This window comes from Coloeus monedula (genome assembly GCF_965178545.1).
Source record: "Coloeus monedula genome assembly, chromosome: Z".
In the NCBI taxonomy this organism is placed as follows: Eukaryota; Metazoa; Chordata; class Aves; order Passeriformes; family Corvidae; genus Coloeus; species Coloeus monedula.
Window position 1 is genome coordinate 35,572,360 of NC_138822.1, and position 18,641 is coordinate 35,591,000.

Sequence of the window (18,641 nt, forward strand, 5' to 3'; positions counted from 1 at the left end):
TAAGCAATATTAAACTTTCAGTTGGCAAGTTAGGCATTGTTGAACTGACTGCTGTAAGTTCAATTGACCTCTCATCAATACCTCTCCCTCCTTGGTAATTGATTTGTGTCTTCTGTCTCAATAGTTTTGGAAAACTATACTCTCTCTTTTAGTTTTGATCTGGGCCACAGCTTTGCCAGGCATGATACTTCAATTAGCTGTTAAGCATCTTTCTGAAAATTAAAGACATCTTAGACCCATGATCTGTATCATATATGAGAATGTTTGGATACCTTGAGGGCTAGACAGAAAATGTTATGGTAATTTACAGGATGATATTAAATTTAATCTAGTAAAGTAATTAAAGATGTAATATGTGGCAGGTTGCAGTAAAAATGCTCTTTTTTAAATTAGAGATTATATTCCTTTTGCCTACTGATGCTTTTTCAACATTATGGTTGAAACATATTGTGAATTTCCTATTTAAACATGGATCGTGTATGATATAATCTGGCTAGATGATGATATGATGACAGTTTTGAGTCACAGATTTTTCTAATACCAAGACATTTTCCGTCTCTTCCAGTAGTTTGCCAGCTTCCTGTAATTTTATGTGAAAGTAGCAACATCCAGACAAGAAGTCATATACCTTAAAGTCTTTCCTCTTTGCGTGATGATTGTCCTCCTGATACATAAGGATGTATTTTTGTTAGGAAAGTAAGAGCTGTCTTAGAATCAGTAGCCATTAAGAACATGTCTGCTTACTGATAGAAGGAAGTAATTAAGAGTTTTACTGGACATGACAGTTACTGCTATTTCCCAGCTGGAACTGGAATTACTATTATTTTCATGCATCTGTTTCTCATTGTAATCTAATTTATCAGTTGTTTTTTGTAAGAGCACCAGAAGAGAAACAGTAGCGTTTGGGTGAGCAGAATGTTTATATCCAAGACAAATATTGAAGAACTGCTGAAGGAGGCTGGCAAACTGTAGCCTTAAGTTGCCTGACACATGCTGGCATGTGGGTTAGAGAAGTGTGGCTAGATGATTTTCTGATTTTGTTCAAGATTGTGTCAGATACCAGGGAAGTAATCAACATCAATGTGCTGACATCTATGTTTGTCTTTATGAAGGTGCTTCGTCCATATTCCAGAGTTAGTAGAAATGTAATTCAGCATTCATACTTACTCAGTTCTTGTTCTCTCTGTTTTTTTGAGCAAAAATGATGCTAGCTGAGACTATGGTAGTATAGTCTCTTGGTACAGTAATTTCTGAGTTAATCTATTCTTTTACAAGGGGGATTTATGTATTGTACATTAGTTTATATTTTAATTTTTCTGGGTCCAGTAAAATAATAACTGCAAACAAAATGAAGGAAGAGGATGCAGGCTAGTGCTCTTGTGAAAAGTTAAGAAATTGAGGCTTTATATTTCATCTGCAACTCATATCACTTTCCACAAGTTGGATAGTCTGTAGCCATTTCTAATACAAATAATATATATTCAGATTAATGTATTTGAAGTTTTTCAGATACGAGGGTTCTATTAAGAAGTTCCTGTGAATAGAGGTGATCAGAGGCTGTTAATGATGTGTAGGCAGGATTCTTTGACACTGTCTGCCGTTTCAGAATTGTAATTTTGAAAATAGAATACTATGGTATTGAACAGCATGCTTAAATCTTAGCAGAGACTTTTGAATTCACTTTTAATACAGAGTTTTTTGTCAGAAATTTTTTTTTTTTTCACAGGATCACTTGGACATTTGAGTTTTGTGCTTTCTTTTTGTCACTGTATGTGCTTATATGTGTGTGTATTTCTTTATGAAAAATAATTGGGTTAATTGTTTATTTGTTGTCTATTGGTGTTACTTTTTTTCACTCTCCCTGAAGCCTTTCCCTGTGTATGTCTGACTTCTCATGGAATTAATGCCTTAAAGACATACACTGAGAAATACTAGGGACTGGGGAATCAATCCTAGGAATCGTAACTCAAGCTGCCAGTTCAAGAAAATAAGTGCAGGAGTACAGTCTGGGCTGTATGTCACACTCAACATACTAACAATTTTTACGTAATGAACCTTGGTCTTATACTCAATGCAGTATATTAACTTGTGGTAATACTATTCTGTTGTATTTAATACAGTTGTATTTCTGCTCACTTAAGCAATAAAAAAGCAAATTCAGCAGAAGGAGCAAGCATACTAACTTTGCATGCACATTGATTGTTTCCAAAGATTTCTTTCCAGCACTATTTGGTCACGCAACATTAGAAACTGTTTTTAGAGTCAAGTTGACCAAAATTTCCCGTTGCCCTCAATGATGTAATTATAGCATACAGACTGAATTCAGTATGGGGCTCTTTGTATATGTTTTTTAGCATTTTAAGTATGATTCTGAATTTCAAAGTAACTTTGCTTTCATTAGTTTGTAAGACAAGGAAACAGAAAGAGAGAACTTTTGTGAATGGAAACAGTGGCTTCTGCTATGACATAGTAAAAAGCCTTGGTTTTTACATTCACTGTGAGCATTCTGTGAGATGTGCTTGATTTGGTATTAGAAGTCAAACCATTTAAGGCTTGTTCAGTAACATCATAAATGGGCTAAGCCTGCTTAAATAGGGGAAAATTACACTTGTAGATGCAGTTACTATTCTATTGTTTCAGAGCTTAAAATGGGAAATTTTGCTTGAAGATTTTCACTTACTTCAGAAAGAAATTTTAACTTTTTTTTTCCCTTGCGTTGCATGGGAGATAGGTAAGAATTCAGTAACCAATTGATGTTTTATTAATATCTTTATTTATATAAATGTTTATATTTACCATGTTAGTATTACAGTTTCCAGTATTGCTTTCCCTCTCATACTGTTTTGTTGAATGAAGTTTTACTTTTTTAAAATACTTTGCCTTTGTGTGAGTGTGGGTTAATCAAGTACATAATTTACTTTTTTCATATATCACCATCACTTAGCACTGAAGAGTCCAGCACTCTATACCATTTGCAACAGTATCAGTGTGCTAGAAAAATCTGTTTTCTGTCCTTTTCTCTGGTACCTAAATTACTTCTGTTTTGTTTAAATTCAATTTTCAAGGTACGATTGCCATAATTACAATAAAGTTCTGACGCTTATGAAGCATGTGGTGTTCTGAACACCCCAAGAAACCTTTTATAAAAATGCGGTATAATCTTTAGTCAGTATTTAGGAAAGGGATGTGTTGAAAGGTCAACTAAAAGCTTTTCCTGAATTTCCAGTACTCTTGTCAACCTTGTGGGCCAGCAGCTGATCTCCAGAAATGGCAAGAACTGACAGCTTTGATTATTACCACTGACAGCTCTTGTCCCCTGACATCTTTCATGAGTAGCAGTTATCTGCCTTTCAGTGGACACTTACAAGATCTAAGACTAGCCACTATTTTGATCAAGAGTGGAATACAAACCAGTTCTAACATTTATCCTCATTTGCTGGACAGTGGTACATGTGGTGACCACTGAAGAGTCACAGTTCTCAAGGTGAACCTTGCAGCTCTAATTGTGCAGCTTTCCTAGCTTTAAAATACGGTATTTTACCTCATCAAGGACTGGATAGAATTGCAGTCTTGTATAGAAAGGCATGTATAATTTCTCATTATCAGGTATGCCAAAATGAAAATGGATTTCTTGCTGCATTAGTGCAGCCTCTCAGTAGCCTTCTCAAGGGTAGTTGCGGAGTTGGTAGGCAAACTAGATGTGACGTTTACCAAGGAGACAGATATCCCTTCTGTAGGGTGATCTTTTGGAGCTGAGTTTCTGTTTCTGTACTTATGGTCCAAAGAGAAACACCAAAAGCATATGACAATATGATCCATAATAAAGGATTAATTCATTGAAGTATTGGTGCAGAGTATTGCCTAGTAAGTTATTCTAGAAATAACTTTCATTTTTCAAATTAAAAAAACCCTAGCCCATAGAATTATCATTGCCTTTGTCAAAATATGAAGCTGATTTGTAAACTATTAGTATTGAAAGTGACTTAATTTTAATACCAAAGGGATTAAAGGGTTTTTGCGAACTGTCTTTTCATGGCTGAGAAGTGTATATCATATGTATTTTTTAATGTACAAAAAAATTAGACTTAAGAAATTGATTCTTGAAGGAGTTTAGATGCAACTGTTGTCTAGTGTATCAAGTGTTTAGGGGATTTTTGTTCTAGTGATCTGCAGGAACTATAGCTTGAAGATATAAAATTATAATTCTCATTTGGGCATTGATTTGTCATTAATTTGGATCCGTGAGTCTTCTGTTTTGCATCTTCTGTACTTAACTTATGACTTATATACTTAACTTATGAAGAGGCCTTGGTTCAGTGAAGAACTTCTGGACAATCTTAACTGAATACATTCAAGTAACCTTGTTCCTGAAATTTCAGTTGTGTTTTATCCAGAGGAACTTGTGCTGGAATAGTATATTGGCATAGGTTAGATTTGTGCTGCCTGAGAGATACAAAATAACATTAAAATATGTTTTCCTCACTTGGTACTGTTTTTTCTCTTTAGTGTAGCATAAAACAGGAGTATGTTGGTGATTCTGCTTTGTAATACTTCTGAAACACTCTAACAGCATAATAATTGAGTATTTATTTGACTGTATAGTATTTGGCAGTATGGTCAATGATGATGCATTTTAATTTCCATAATAAGGAAGTACCACCAAGTAATCCTGTTGCATCTGAGAGACTCGTTTTATTAGTAGGCAAGACATGCCTGATAACTGGGGGAAAGCTTTCTGTGTTTTTCCACTTCTGTAGAGATGCATACCCTGGAAGAGTATGGTGTTTCATTGGTAAATCAGTAAGCATGTATATGGATGGCAATATCAGTTCCTAAAAATTCCAGTGTAATTTTAGTTATTGATCAAGTGTTTTTGTGGTAAGTACACTGGCCACAAGCAAATTATATTAGAATGCAAAATATGAATTTTGTTCATAAAAACTGTGAAAAGTTGCATGCAGAAAGGGAATGGAGAAAGCAGCTGCTAATAAGTGCTATGAATTAAAGCTTTTCAATAGAGCAGATATCTGCTAATCTTCATCTTGTAGTCTGGGCTTGTAATGGTTTTGTACTGACAACTGTTTTTTGTTGATAGGGTGTGCAGTAGATTCCAGCAGATCTTCTTTTGTTTCTGTTTTGATTTTGCTGAGAACAGATTTATAAATACAGGGGCTGTTCTTTAAATTTACACAGTGCAAAGACAGGTGAAATTACTGGGATTGCTTTAAAATATACAATATATATAAATATCTACACAGTAATGGAAATTATAATACCAATATGCTGTAAATATTTCATGCTGGCAGTTCACACAGATATAAGAACATCTCACTTTCTGTGCCTCCTGTTCACATTTTAAAAAAGTTGCCTGACTAGTGGGTCACCTTTGAGTTTGGTTTTTGGGCATGGTAAATAGCTGTATTTCTGGAGACATTCGATGGTTCATAGACTTTAGCATCAGTAAGAATGTGTTGTTTGTGCTTCAGCTTAGGTTTGACAATTTGAATCTTAACAGTTATATTCTTCATTCCATATGCACAAAAAAGTTGTGCATACGGAATGCAGCTATTTAGGGAATTCTGTGAATGAAAAATTGATTCTTACTCCTTGTAATTATTGGGTGCCTTTATGATCTAGTGTTTCACATAGGGAAGTCTTTTGTTGCAGGAATTAGTAAGCAAACAAAAATGGTAATTTTCAAAAATAACAATGCTATAGTTCTGTAAAACTAGTTTAAACTACATTTAAATGTAAACTGAATTTCTATGCTATGAGTCCTTAGAGCTTTCTCTAAGTTAGTTTATCAGAATCACAGCAATGTAAATCAAATCTATTTTAGTTGCTTTGCAATGTGTTAGAGAGAAAGATTGGGGTCCAGTACAGCCTGAGAGGGTCATTTTACATATTCCACATATTGAAAATGCATTACAATAGAAATTTTACTTAGTTTAAGTTATGCTATTTAACTGTTTCTTTTACTTGTTCTAATATACTGTGTTAATTTCTCCTCTTCTAACTTATGTGCTACTGCTCACAAGTAAATACCGAGCAACCTTTGAAGCCCTGCTTTTCTCTCCTTTCTTCAACTTCTTAGAACCTTTCAGTTTTTCTCATTCATCCAAAGTATCAGTGGAATCAGTGCTTTGTCCTGCTGTCCATGAAAAATCGTGGTTAGGGTTTTCCCATCCCTCCTTTTCAAAGTTATTGGTAAGATTTTTCCAGCCTTTGCTAGTATTTATACTTATTTTATCTACTGTTTTAAATAGTAGTGGTCCTGTCTGCAGCCAGTCTTAATTACAGTGAGATTTTTCTTCTAAGTTCTTATTTGTGACTGATACCAAATCAGAAAGAATGTTTTTGCCAAAGTAATCCTTACTGTCTTAGTGGGTACTACTCACCCTCAGGAAAAGCTTGCTGGCTAAGCCAGTTAATGTAGGAGTACAATACACTCTGACCAGGTTCTTTTAAATATCCTATGTGTGGATGGTTTAGTGAATAATACAGAATTTTCTTATTTGAATTTACTTGAAGTTACATGGGATTTCGATTTAGCAGAGTGATACAGCAATGCACTTAAATCACAGTGAAGATACAAGTTATGTTTAGCAAGGTTTTGAATTGTTATATACAGTTCAGTCACAATACAAGTACAAATTACATTGAGCAAAGTGTAGCAATCACAATACACAGTTCAATCACAATACAAATGTGAATTTCATTATGGAGCTCTAATAGTATACTGAAGGAAAATCAGAGTATCCCAGTATCACATCTTTCAAAGCTGTCAAATTGTCTTTTAGGAATGTTTTCTTGTATGCTGAATTTTTCAGACTTTTCAAAACATTTTGAGATCTGCTACAACTGATGTCTAATACTTTTTTGATATTTAACCTTTTTTAATTAAAGCACCACATTAGTTCTTTTTGGCAGCTAAACCTTATTTGATCCAGGAGCTCTTCAGCTTAACCTCTAGAACTCTGATTCAATATGGTTATCTTTGCATGCAATTTTTATGAGAACCGAAGTATTTATAACTAATTTGGCAATTAGACTCTCTAACCAAAAAGGCATACATACTTCACTGTACTTTTACTCTATGGTCCCATACAAGAAATGAAGTTTCTTGAACAGTAGAATAAATAAAAAAGTTTTTATTTTCATATTTTGCTATGAAATCTATGTCTTTCATTACTGAAAAAAAAAAAGAAAATGTCTGAAACTGAGTTTGCTGATACACTGCTGGAACAGTAAAGTTTTCAAATACAAGTCTTTTTCCTGACTATCTTTTTTTAAATTTTTTTTTTTTAAATTTGTATTATTATTATTTCTTCCAGGACATTTGAAACTGTAGATAATGCCTCCCAGGGCTGAGATTATGCTCAACTACCTGAAAAATAACAGATGCTTCTGTGCTCTTCATAGTGGAGAATGCTGCTGTACGAAGCCAGGAAACATCAGTGGAACATAACCCCAAGCAGCAAAATCATTGTTGAGATTGGCAAAAGCAAATTGTACTGTATTAGTGTCTATGGCTTTTCACATCTGCTGAGTTAAATCAGCAAATGCTGGCAACAGCCCATTCTGCAAATGGCCCAAATGTTTTCTGCCTGATAATTTGAGTTTAACTTAGTAAGCAAAAACCATTCAGAGCATTAGCATTGTATGTTGGAGCAAGTTTCCCCACAAACTGTTAAACCAGTAACATTAGTGAAAACAATTCATTCATTCACTTACTCACTTGGAAAGCAGCATAGTGACTGTTTAGAAGTACTTTGCTGTGGAAGGAGTTTCCTTTGTATCAAAACAGGTTCTGGGCTATAATTTTCTTTTTGTCTACACTGTTTGTTTTAATGAATTGTTTCACTTTTCTTAACTATGTGAAGGGGTACAGATGCATATAAATAATCACATTCCTGAGAACTGGTATTTCTGAAATTATGTTACAGATATTAATTGATCCTCTATAAATACTCTTTTCAGGTATGAATGATAGCAGGAACTATTATTAAGTTTAGCATTGCTAATCACCTTATACTATCAATAATACTATGGCTGAATTATATGTGTTGTGATTTAAGCCCAGCTGGCATCTAAGCACCACATAGCTGCTCACTCACTCCCCCACCAACTAGATGGGGTAGAGAATTGAAATATTCTTGTACCACTCACTGTCAGGGTGGCACAAGAAGCAGGAAAGGCCTTGATGCTGTACAAGCACTGTTCAGCAATAACAAAAGCATCTCTATACTATCAATACCATTTTCAGTACAAATCCAGAACACAGCTCCAGAGTAGCTACCATGAAGAAAATGAGTTCTGCTCCAGCCAAAACCAGCACAATATGATACAGTAAGATTTATATCAACTGTTATGCATTTATTTAAAGTCGTAATTGTATCATCAATTGTTTCTGCTTTTCTGTAGGAAAAAAGAGCACTTGGTCTAACCCCTTAGGAAATGAAGTGTTCAACCTAATTATGAATTGTATCTGGTAAAGTAATATTACAAAAAAAGCATTATATCTGCAGTGAAGTAAAAATGACCAGGTGGTTTAGGGGGATTCAAGATCTGTGACCACTGTTACTGGTGACAGTAAGATGTTTTTACATACTTAGAAATAGGTTGCATTACATCATCCAGTTAATACAGTTTTTGACAGGTATTAATCCATTTTACGCTTCAGCATGAATGTGTGATATATTTACAGCCAGAAACATAACAGAAGTTACAAGAAATGGACTTCATTCATATGAGAGTGTTTAAAAACCATGTGCATACTAACAGACTTGCAAAATAAGCTTTCCTTGATATTTGTGTGTCTATGTGTTATGCATAGGCGTGCAATCTCTTGAACAGTGCTGTTAATTGAGGTGCAAATATATATTGAATTTCCCTGTCGTGGCTAGCAGGTTCAAATCCTGTATTTTTCTTTTATTCTCTCTGACAGCGGGATGTATTTTGTACTCTAGTTGAGTTGAAGTTTCTATACAAAAGAATACCAAGAATGCTTTATTCACTTCTGCCTTGATTACCTCTTAATTTGGAATGTGTATTTCATGCTGAGAAGCTGGAAAAAAAAAAAAAGCGCATCAGAGTTCACACCAAGGAATTCTGTTGTGCACCTGTGCAGAGTCCTGTTTATGCACTTACTGTCAGCAAATTGTGAGGAAGTGTAAGTGACTTGATCTGAGTTACAGCAGTCATAGAAGTCAAGGTAGATTCCCTAGCCCCATTTCATGTGCTGTGTAAAGAAAATGCCCCCAACAGGCATACATTATGTTTCATATCACTGCATTGGCTGACCTGAATCTTTTGAATTGCCTCTCTTGGGCCGTTGGTAGCTGCTCTTAGAGCAAGGGCAAGTTATCACAATGAAGGTTTGATTGCATAATGGTGCATATCGTAGAGTGTTTTTGGTTGGCAGCATTGCATAAGTGACTATTCATCAAAACTTGCTCTACCAGAACTGAGAGCATTCTTATGCTCTTTCATAACAATGCCAGTATGTAAGATTATGAATGAAACATCATGTTCATAGCTCTTCTTGAAACATTGCATACTGGTCTTATAAAGTAGATGTTTGGGGTTTTTGGGGGGGGCAGTGTATCTGTCTCTCACTGTAGGAACAGATGCTTGTACCATTGTTTTTGCAGGTTTTGAGTACTTGCAGTTGGCACTGATAACACAGTGGAAGTAAAAAGTATGCCTGCTTATGACAGTGGAGTTTCTGAGATCTTCCAGTCAGTATGACCACTGCAAATTGCTCTCTGTTCTTATTCTGAGAATCCTCAGTTAAGGTGGATTTTGAATGGAGCCAGCTGGAGGCTGCAGTTGTTTTGTGTCCTTCTAATGATACCTCTGATCAGGGAAACACTGAGCTCATGAGGCCCCTGAATGTCTAGCCTGAAACCGCATGCTTCAGGCATGAGTTAGGAGAGTAAATTTATTTTAGCCTGAGCCACTGATTGCTCTTCAGCTAAATAGTAAGTAATGAAAGGACTAATTAAAGAAAATAAGAGTGAGAAGCACTGGATAAACAGGAAAAAAAAGTATCTAAAAGTCCCTCAAGTTTTCCAAGGTGTTTTTGGACATAAATAGGGCATTGGTATCATCAAATGAACAAGGGAAGAAAGGCTATAAACTGTGCCAAGACAGCAGTGTTGGTTACATCAAGTAATTACATACTCTGTGCTTTCTCTCAAACAGTTGGAGAGCTGGTTTGTTTTATTAATTTCCTTGCCTCTTTTGGTTAAGTAGATTCTCAGTTTTTATATACGGTACATAACTTCTCTGACTATGTGGAAACCAGGTACCTCCACTTGTATTACCAGAGAAGCTTATATAGAAATTCTTCCTCTCACTGATATTGGTGTACACACACACACACACACACACACACACACACAAATAAAGCACACAGAGTAAAACTGCCCAAGTTCTACTGATGTAGAGTATTTACACAGACGATTGCATGTTGTCCCTGGTGGGAAGTTGTTTAAGGCAGAATTGTTGTCATGTTTTGTAATGGGATTGTGTCGTCTGTAACTCTTTTTTTTAAAAACCAATTTCTTTTGACATTTGATTATTTCAGTGTGGCTGTGTGAATGTTAATTATGAGGAGATTAACTAATATTTCTGAAGCTCTTGAAAGATGATAATTTGGGCTCAAGGTTGCCTAGGAAATTCCTGAGGAGAACTGAAATTCACTAGCCTTACAGTAGTGATAACAGAATATCAGACAAAGCTTGTAATCCTTAGGAACATCTACTCTGTTTACTCTTAATTTTGTAACCTGTTAATGAACCATTCCTTTAAGTACTGGATTAGGCAGCCTCCCTCTGAAAGGAGGACGGATATTTTTCCTTTCTTGTTATGGTGGAGAAGAGTGAGAGGTTGCATGGTGTAATATACTAGAGGATCATATTAGAGAGCTCGTGCAGTTCATGCAGAGACAGAAGACTGCAGTAAGGATCATGGAGAAGAAAGTCACACCTCAAAGGACATAGAAGGACATAGAATTCAGAATTACAGACATTAGAGATCAGAGGCAAATAAATGAGGAGTGTTTGCTTCTAGTCAATAGCTAACTGGAAGTGCTCTAAACATAATGTAAAGGAGAAAATAAATTTATTAAAATAGTGTTAATTTTTATGAGTTTGTGAAAGATAGAGTCTAGTACATATGCATATGACGCTTTGTCCCTGGCTTATTTTGGAATGAGGTTCTAAATAAAGAACTCTTGAAAGCAACAAAAGGCTGTTAAAAGCCAGCATTATTCTTGTCTCTTGCATTCTTTTCAATTTCTTGGCTGGGAAAGCATTTGTAAAGATCACACAAAAGGGAACTGAAATTATGGAGTTTACATGGAATTAAGATGTAAATACTGTTTTCATTAAAACCAGAACTGATATAGTCATGAACTAAGCAATATGCTGCAGGCAGTGGAAAGGCAGAGCACGGTGTGAGGGAACTACAGTAATCAACCTAGAATTGGTTCCAGGACTGTAAATCTGAAGATAGATTTTTGAATAAAGAAGGGCATTATAGGCTGAGGTTCTGGGCAAAGGCTTCAGCTATCATGGGGGAATTATTCAGTGATGATAAGGAGTGGTGCAATCAAAAGTTGTCAGTTTCCAAGTGGATAATAGATAAGGAAGATATTACAAACCTTCACAACAAATTCTGTGTGCCTCTTCATTTTCTTCATAAGGGAGAATTAAGCTCTGAATTTTCTGTGAGGTCACAGCTATAATGAAAATATTTCAAATAAGGAGTACAAGCCCCTGAAGGAAAATAATGTAAAAGGAAGAATTAAAAAAAAAAATCTGTAAGGTTTAAGCCACTTGTAAGATGGCTCTTTAAAGGAAAATTTAAATAGGAAGAGAACTAGAGAAATAACTTTCAGAGTTATATGTTTTACAGTTCTTTAAAATTGCAAGCAATAGAAAAAATATGATTGAACAGAATGTTTTTAAGCAAAAACTTTGTTAAACTTTTAACTTAAAAAGTAAGTAATTAAAAAAGTTATTAAGGTAATGCTGGCAATTTATATGTTCATCTTCTCATTGTGTTCAGCTGTTTCTCACTGCTGTTCTTTGGAAGCTAAATTTTTCACCAGAAAGCTCTGCTGCTAAATATTGACAGCTTTTTTGCAGTTGTTCTCTTTGTGCCCTCCTACCCAGATTATTGGCAAATGTTTATTGAATTGACATTAGTTCTTTTGAGAAACTGTAAAAATGAATTAAAAATCACATGCAGGATGTATTTATTAATTTGTTTTTATTACATTTGGCTTGCTTGTAGACAAATATTTTAGTTGATATTTTATTCAACACTGATAAAAATGTTGCCAACTTTATTGTGCTTTTGTAGCAATGTGTGACAATTTATCATAGGAGACCCATAAAGCCTCTGGTTTTTCATAAAGTGGAGAAAGCGATCATGGGAACGTGATGAATCAGCTTAATGTACTTAAATGTTTCTCTGTGTTGGTGTTTTGGTCTTGTGAAGTAAACAGTTTTTCTTAGATACATCATTAGAAAAGGACTGTATGCTATAGACCATTTTTGTTATCTGAAAGTTTTATTCAAAACTTTCCACATTTTCCGTTCCACATTCACATTATAATTATTCTGATTGACACCTACGTGCCTTCTCACTTTGTGAATGATTTAATAGACACTACCTCAATGATCTAGCATGCCTGTCTCTCTACTTTTTAGATCTGATTGTTCCCCATTACACTCTGGCTATAATGTTTGCCTTTTTTTCCCCTTTGGAAAATAAGTGTCACTCTCCATGAAGAGTTTGTGAGGTGCGATCCTGTGTGAATGGAGTGATTTGTCAGGTGCTGCTGCCAGGATGCAATGTGTTCCATCCATAGGGAATTTAGGGCAGAGTGCACAGAGGGAGAGGGGATAAAGTTTGGAGGGAGTAAGGAAACAGTGGGGAGTAAGGAGACATAATGTTGTTGATATGAATGCCAATTGTAAGTAGTAGAGCTACTTTCCTATGCTGTATGTGGAGCAATCAGCTCATGACATGGATGTCAAAGCACTTAATTGTGGGTTTTTCCTGTCTCGACATTCTTTTAGACTTCTGCACCCGTATTTGCACACAGACTTCTTGTAACATTGTTTGATTGTCTTCGTTAGCACATGACAGATTAATTGTTGTTTATCTCCATGACTACAATATAACCATTGTTTACTTTCTTTTAGAACTGCCTGAGACTACCTTAATTGAAGAGAAAGTTCAAGAGTCAGAGGCATGGGCCAGGCCTCTGGTCTACCTGTGGCAGACAAGACAACCCAATTTCAATGCTGAAAAAGAATACAATGCAGCTTGTGCAAAAAAGGAGCCTCACTGTGCCATTTGCACTCTTCTCATGCCATACTATAAGGTAAACAAGGTTCTCACAGCTCCGTTTCTGGATGAAGTGCGAAATTGCTGCCTGGCTACTTAATTTTCAGGGAATTATAAAAAAGAGACACACATTTCATTTTTAAGAGAGGTAAATAAACTCACTACTGTTAAAGTTAGAACAGGTACTTTGTTCACCTGTATCTACCCTTGGCTGCAGACAATGTATGCCTTCTACTACCATTTATGCAGGGTTAGTGTGTGTAGATTTTCCCTTGAAATTACACTTTTTGATATAGTGAAACCAAATAGGTTTGTATCTTTTAGCTATTTCCTTATTTGTCCATCTCCAAATGCTTTTTATCAGAGCTTCTTATGCTGCCTTCCTTCAGTGTTGAGGAAATACGTGTTCTCACAGTACTCGGGCCTTCACAGGAAAAATATTCCCTTGGAAGCAGTCTAATGCAGAGCACTGATACTGTCTTGTGGAATTACTGTGTTAAATAGCAACTAAAAATGGTATTGCAGTACTGTGTTGCTAATTCTGAAGCTGCTAAACTGGAATTTCCTCAGCATGGGAACCAGGAGAAAAGCCTTTCTTGCACTGGACCCAGTGAACACTGCTGCAATAACGCTGGTTTGCAGTCTGAGTGCTATTCTAGATGTTACAGTTGTTTGGATCAATTAAGGTACAATGTGATAAATACCTAGAAGCAGTTAATTTTCTCATGAAACTGTTACACTTAGTATGAAAGTTGGGAGGGGTGGAATAGTTCCATCATTGTCAAAAGGAAGAGTAAGACTCTCTTCTACTTAAATAAAATTTTATTTATTTTCCAGCCAGACAATCATGATGAAGAAAGTCCTATTTTCAGTGAAGCAAACTCAGCAGAAACACTGATGGCAGAAAATGAGAAGACTAAACCTCTTATTCCAGAGATGTGTTTTATTTATAGTGAAGAAAACACTGAAAACTATCCATCAAATGCCTTTGTGGAAGAAGATGGAACAAGTATTCTGGTTTCATGTGCAAAGTGTTGTGTACGGGTTCATGCAAGTAAATAATCTAATTGTTCTGTTGGCAGAAATGCAATTTCAAATTTTGCTTTATTGATAAATAATAGTTAGTTAGGCTTCTTGTATGTCTTTAAAAGTACTTGAAAAACATTTCCATTTGTAATGCTTCAATCACTGGGTAATTCTTTTTGAAAACTAGATTACATTTTCTGTAACTTTTTCATGGTTGCTGTGAAAATATTGAAGAATTAACTTTCTTGTAAACTTCCAATAATCGCAAACTTCTGATTCTTTTTTCTGTTCTGAGTGATTTAATTACTCTTTTGCTTCTCTATTTTAAATCACTGTGCAATGCTAGTATGTCCTTATTAGGTAGTTAAAGTGAAATTCTCCTGGAGGACTTGTGAATATTGCTATTAAATTTGGGGATGCAGTATTTTCCTTCACTTAGCATTCTTTTTCATTGCAAGAGTAACTGATGAATGCATGGATTTTTCTGCAGTATCTTCTAAGGACTGTAGAACTGTAATAGTAAAGTCTAAGAAGCCAATGAGATATTTGGAGATGTGGTATATTTGCACAGAATAAATGTCAGTACATTATGTCAGTACATCAAATTTTTACTTCAGGGAGAGTTGGTGATACGATATTGCACTGACAAAAATAAGAAATCCACTCTGATTTGGTTTTTGGGTGCTTGGGAATTTTGTTGTTTGGTTTTGTTTGCTGGGGTTTTTGTTTTCTTTTGTTTTTCTTGTGGGGATTTTTGTGTGTTCTTTTTTTTTTTCAGTCTTGGGAAGATATATTTCATAGACTATGAAATTAGAAGTAAGCCTAGATTGCAAAAGTCTCCTTTTTCACAGGACAGGCATGTGTTTTACTAAGGTTTATGTATAATCGAATTGTATGACATCATTTATAGAAAGGCAGAATATAATAATCAATCCAGCTCTCTTATTTTAGGTTGCTATGGTGTTCCTTCTCATGAAATCCATAATGAGTGGTTGTGTTCTCGATGCAGAAAAAAAGCCTGGACAGCTGTAAGTTTCACTCGTTGTTTAGCTATCTAACACACTAGATATTAAGGGGAAAAAAAAAAGGTAGCATGTGCATTAATTCATGTGGAATGCAGCCTGCGTATTTTTCTGATCACACTTTCTGGGGAAAAACTATTTATTAAATATGAGTAGATTTCAATGTAAAATGTAATGGCATCTTGATAGACAAACTTGGAGCAGTTTCGTAGACCCATGAAAAGAATTGGCTAACAGGGTATATAGTTTTGTGAAAAACATTGTTCAAGCAAACAACTGAAAATTAAAATGCATATAAAAGACAGAAAAAGTGAGAGATCTCCTAAATAGTTATAACCTGATTTTCATCTTTCATTGGTTACCAGAATACCCTGTTACAGCTTCCTTTTCTGACAGTCATGCATTTGAGGGTCTTCTGAAATGCTTTTGTGACTCCTGTTCTAGATTCAGGGGAGTATCAAGGGGAAAAGTGTAAGTTGTTGTTATGAGCTCAGAATTTAATTATTAGTTAAACAAGCAGAGTTAGAAACCCGCTATTCTGTCAAAAATTAAAAAATGTTAACTTCTTTGAGGGAAATTACAGCTATGATGTCAAGTATGAGAGTTCTAAGGAGAATATCCTTATTAATAAAATACCATGTATGACTAAATCACATACTTTTTGTTAAAAACATTGAAAAATTTAAGATGTTGCCTTGGGACCTGATGTTAACTGCAATATAAAAATAACACATTTTGAGTGGAAATTAGGACTCTTTGTCTTTTGACTATAGTACGTTTTTTAAAAGCAAAGTCACTAAAAAAACTGTAAAACAAAATCTAGTCTTAAAATTTGAATTATGTGTTGTAGAAAGGATTCAAAAATTCTTCTGAGGTTTTAAGGTTACAAATATTCTCGAAGTGGACATTTAGATGGCAGCAGTTAGGGGAATGATAAGAACATTAGTGAAGTGTCTGATGACTCATTTACGTTCACTATGGGTCAATTAAGGGGGAAGCTTGGTAGTATGATAGAGGAAGGAAACTATTGGTGAGAAGATTAAAACTTGACTGGAATTGTTCTTTGGTGGACTTTTAGGGGAAAAATTAACACCTGTGAAAAACATTAATTTGAGAAGAATTATTCACATTTGACTGAATAAGTTTGGGATTATTCTCTTATGATGTATGTATGTTTCTGAAAAGAAGGAAAATCTGAATTCTAGAGGAAGTACTTTTTTAGCCAAATTATTTGAGATGAGATGAAGCAGTGAAAGAGATATCAAAACCATATGGGAAATGGCTGAATGAAAATTTTATGTGATGAGGTTTTAGAACTGGATTTTGCACAAGCATACTCTAGAAACTGGAGAGAAGGCCCAGTGTATTTCTGTATCTGTAATCTTTCTGTAGCTCTACTTTGGTAACCTGAGTGAAATTAATTTGTACCCCAAGAGAGTCCTTCATTCGGACATGCTTGTAGAATAAAGTTCCATTCTTAATGCCTTAAGTCATCATTAAGTTTGGAAAGTTTTAATGAAATATTGAAGATTGAATAGACGTCTAGACTTAGTATTATGTTTACTTATAAACTTGTCCTCTTGTCTGCTGTCTTATAGTCTTTGTGATTATGTCATTCACATGTAAATGTGAACTGTTCATTTTCATCTGAAAGACATGGGAGTAATAGGTAGTAGGCATCTGTTACCCAAGTTAGATAGCAGAAATCCAGCTGTTTCAAGGATATGAATAATGGTTTGTTAAATACTTTCACGTGAATGATACCAAATTCACTATTTAAATAATAGGTTGTTTCAAAAATCTTGACTTGCAGATGTTGCACTAATAGTAATCTCAGAGCTATTAGTGATTACAAGAGTTTGTAGAGCTTAGGTGAGGTGACATCAGCCTGGAAAATTTCTTGTTATGTTTTAAAAAGGTGTGAAATGGGTGATTGAAGGAACTGGGTGGCAGTCAGCCTATCTCAGATACCAACAAAAATACTGACCAATTGCGGAATCTATCAATTTTTAACAACCTAGACAATAACAGAATATGAAGAGATACCTATTTAAGAACAGGCCACTGATTTTTTTGCTGTGACAGACCATGGGAGTAAGGAATAAGCAAAAAATTTAATGCATCCTAACTTACAGGTGGTTTTGATGGTGCTTTAAATTCTGATATTGAAGTGGCAGAAGAGAGTTGATGAAAATAATAGTTGCCAAACACATAGCAATATGGATTTGCTCTTTACCTTTAATATCTCAGACCACCAGCCATCATTCTCATAAGACTTTTAAAATCATTAGGAGAATAAATTTCTGGGCATTATTTGCTGATTGCTTTTCATGTTGTTACGAAGCATTTGTGGAAATTTAGACTGGTCTACTTTAAGCTGTTTAAGATGATTGCACAGGAGCTGGGGGAATTAACGTAATGTTAAGCTACCGAAGTGTTAAACTATATTGAAAAAAAAATCATATGGAGTTCAACAGAGACAGAGTACTTAGGAGTTGTGAGCTATGAACACATAATATGGCAGACTCTACCTAAGCAATAGTTCCTGTTGGCAGCTGCAGTTGTGACCACTTTAGTCACAAACTGAACATGCCATCAGTTCTGTAGAATCTGAAATATCACACGAGGATGCTTAAGCTTTGTACTAGAAGCAAAGCCTAGAAAAAAACATGAAACAATCTTTCTGCTCTCTTCAGCTTTGGTGAGAGTCCAGCTGAAGAACTGTGTCTTAAGAGTGGATATACAATGTTCAAAAAACCATGATGGAAGAAAACAAATGTTACAACTGAAATTGCAATAAAGTAAAATTCTTTTTATCATTCCTTAAGGGACGATTGAAAAGATTTAAGCTTCTTAGTATAGCCAGGGGAAGGCAGAAAGAAAAAAGTCGTATTCTGTCATGTAAAATTGTATGTGTATGACTAAGAGTAACATAAGCAATTGCCATTCTGAAATTTTTTCCTCTTGTGTCTAATCAGATTGTCTCCAGGAATAACTTGTACCCATTACCCCTCATATTTTCCATGTGACTCCTTGTAAGAAAGAGAATCTCCATCTTCTTCGTAGCCGCCCTTTAGATACTGGAACCTGATGATCAAGTCTCCTGTAAGCCTTCTTTACTCATGGCCAAACAAACGCAGTTCTCTCAGCTTTTACACATTTGGCAGGCTTCCCAGTCCTTTGGTCACCTATATGGCCTGTCTCTGGACCTCTCTAGCCTGTCCACAC

The 18,641-nt window shown here is 35.2% G+C and overlaps 1 protein-coding gene across 3 annotated transcripts in view; it reads left to right on the top strand.

Annotated features, from left to right (window-relative positions):
- KDM4C (lysine demethylase 4C) overlaps positions 1-18,641 on the top strand; it is a 252,854-nt gene that overhangs the window by 139,260 nt on the left and 94,953 nt on the right. For 2 of the 3 annotated variants that reach the window (XM_082301399.1, XM_082301401.1), the window contains exons 13-15: positions 13,221-13,402; positions 14,203-14,419; positions 15,343-15,419. In XM_082301399.1, the coding sequence (XP_082157525.1) occupies positions 13,221-13,402; positions 14,203-14,419; positions 15,343-15,419 (476 nt within the window). The remainder of the gene's footprint in view (positions 1-13,220; positions 13,403-14,202; positions 14,420-15,342; positions 15,420-18,641) is intronic. The other variant, XM_082301400.1, reaches the window with a different exon arrangement.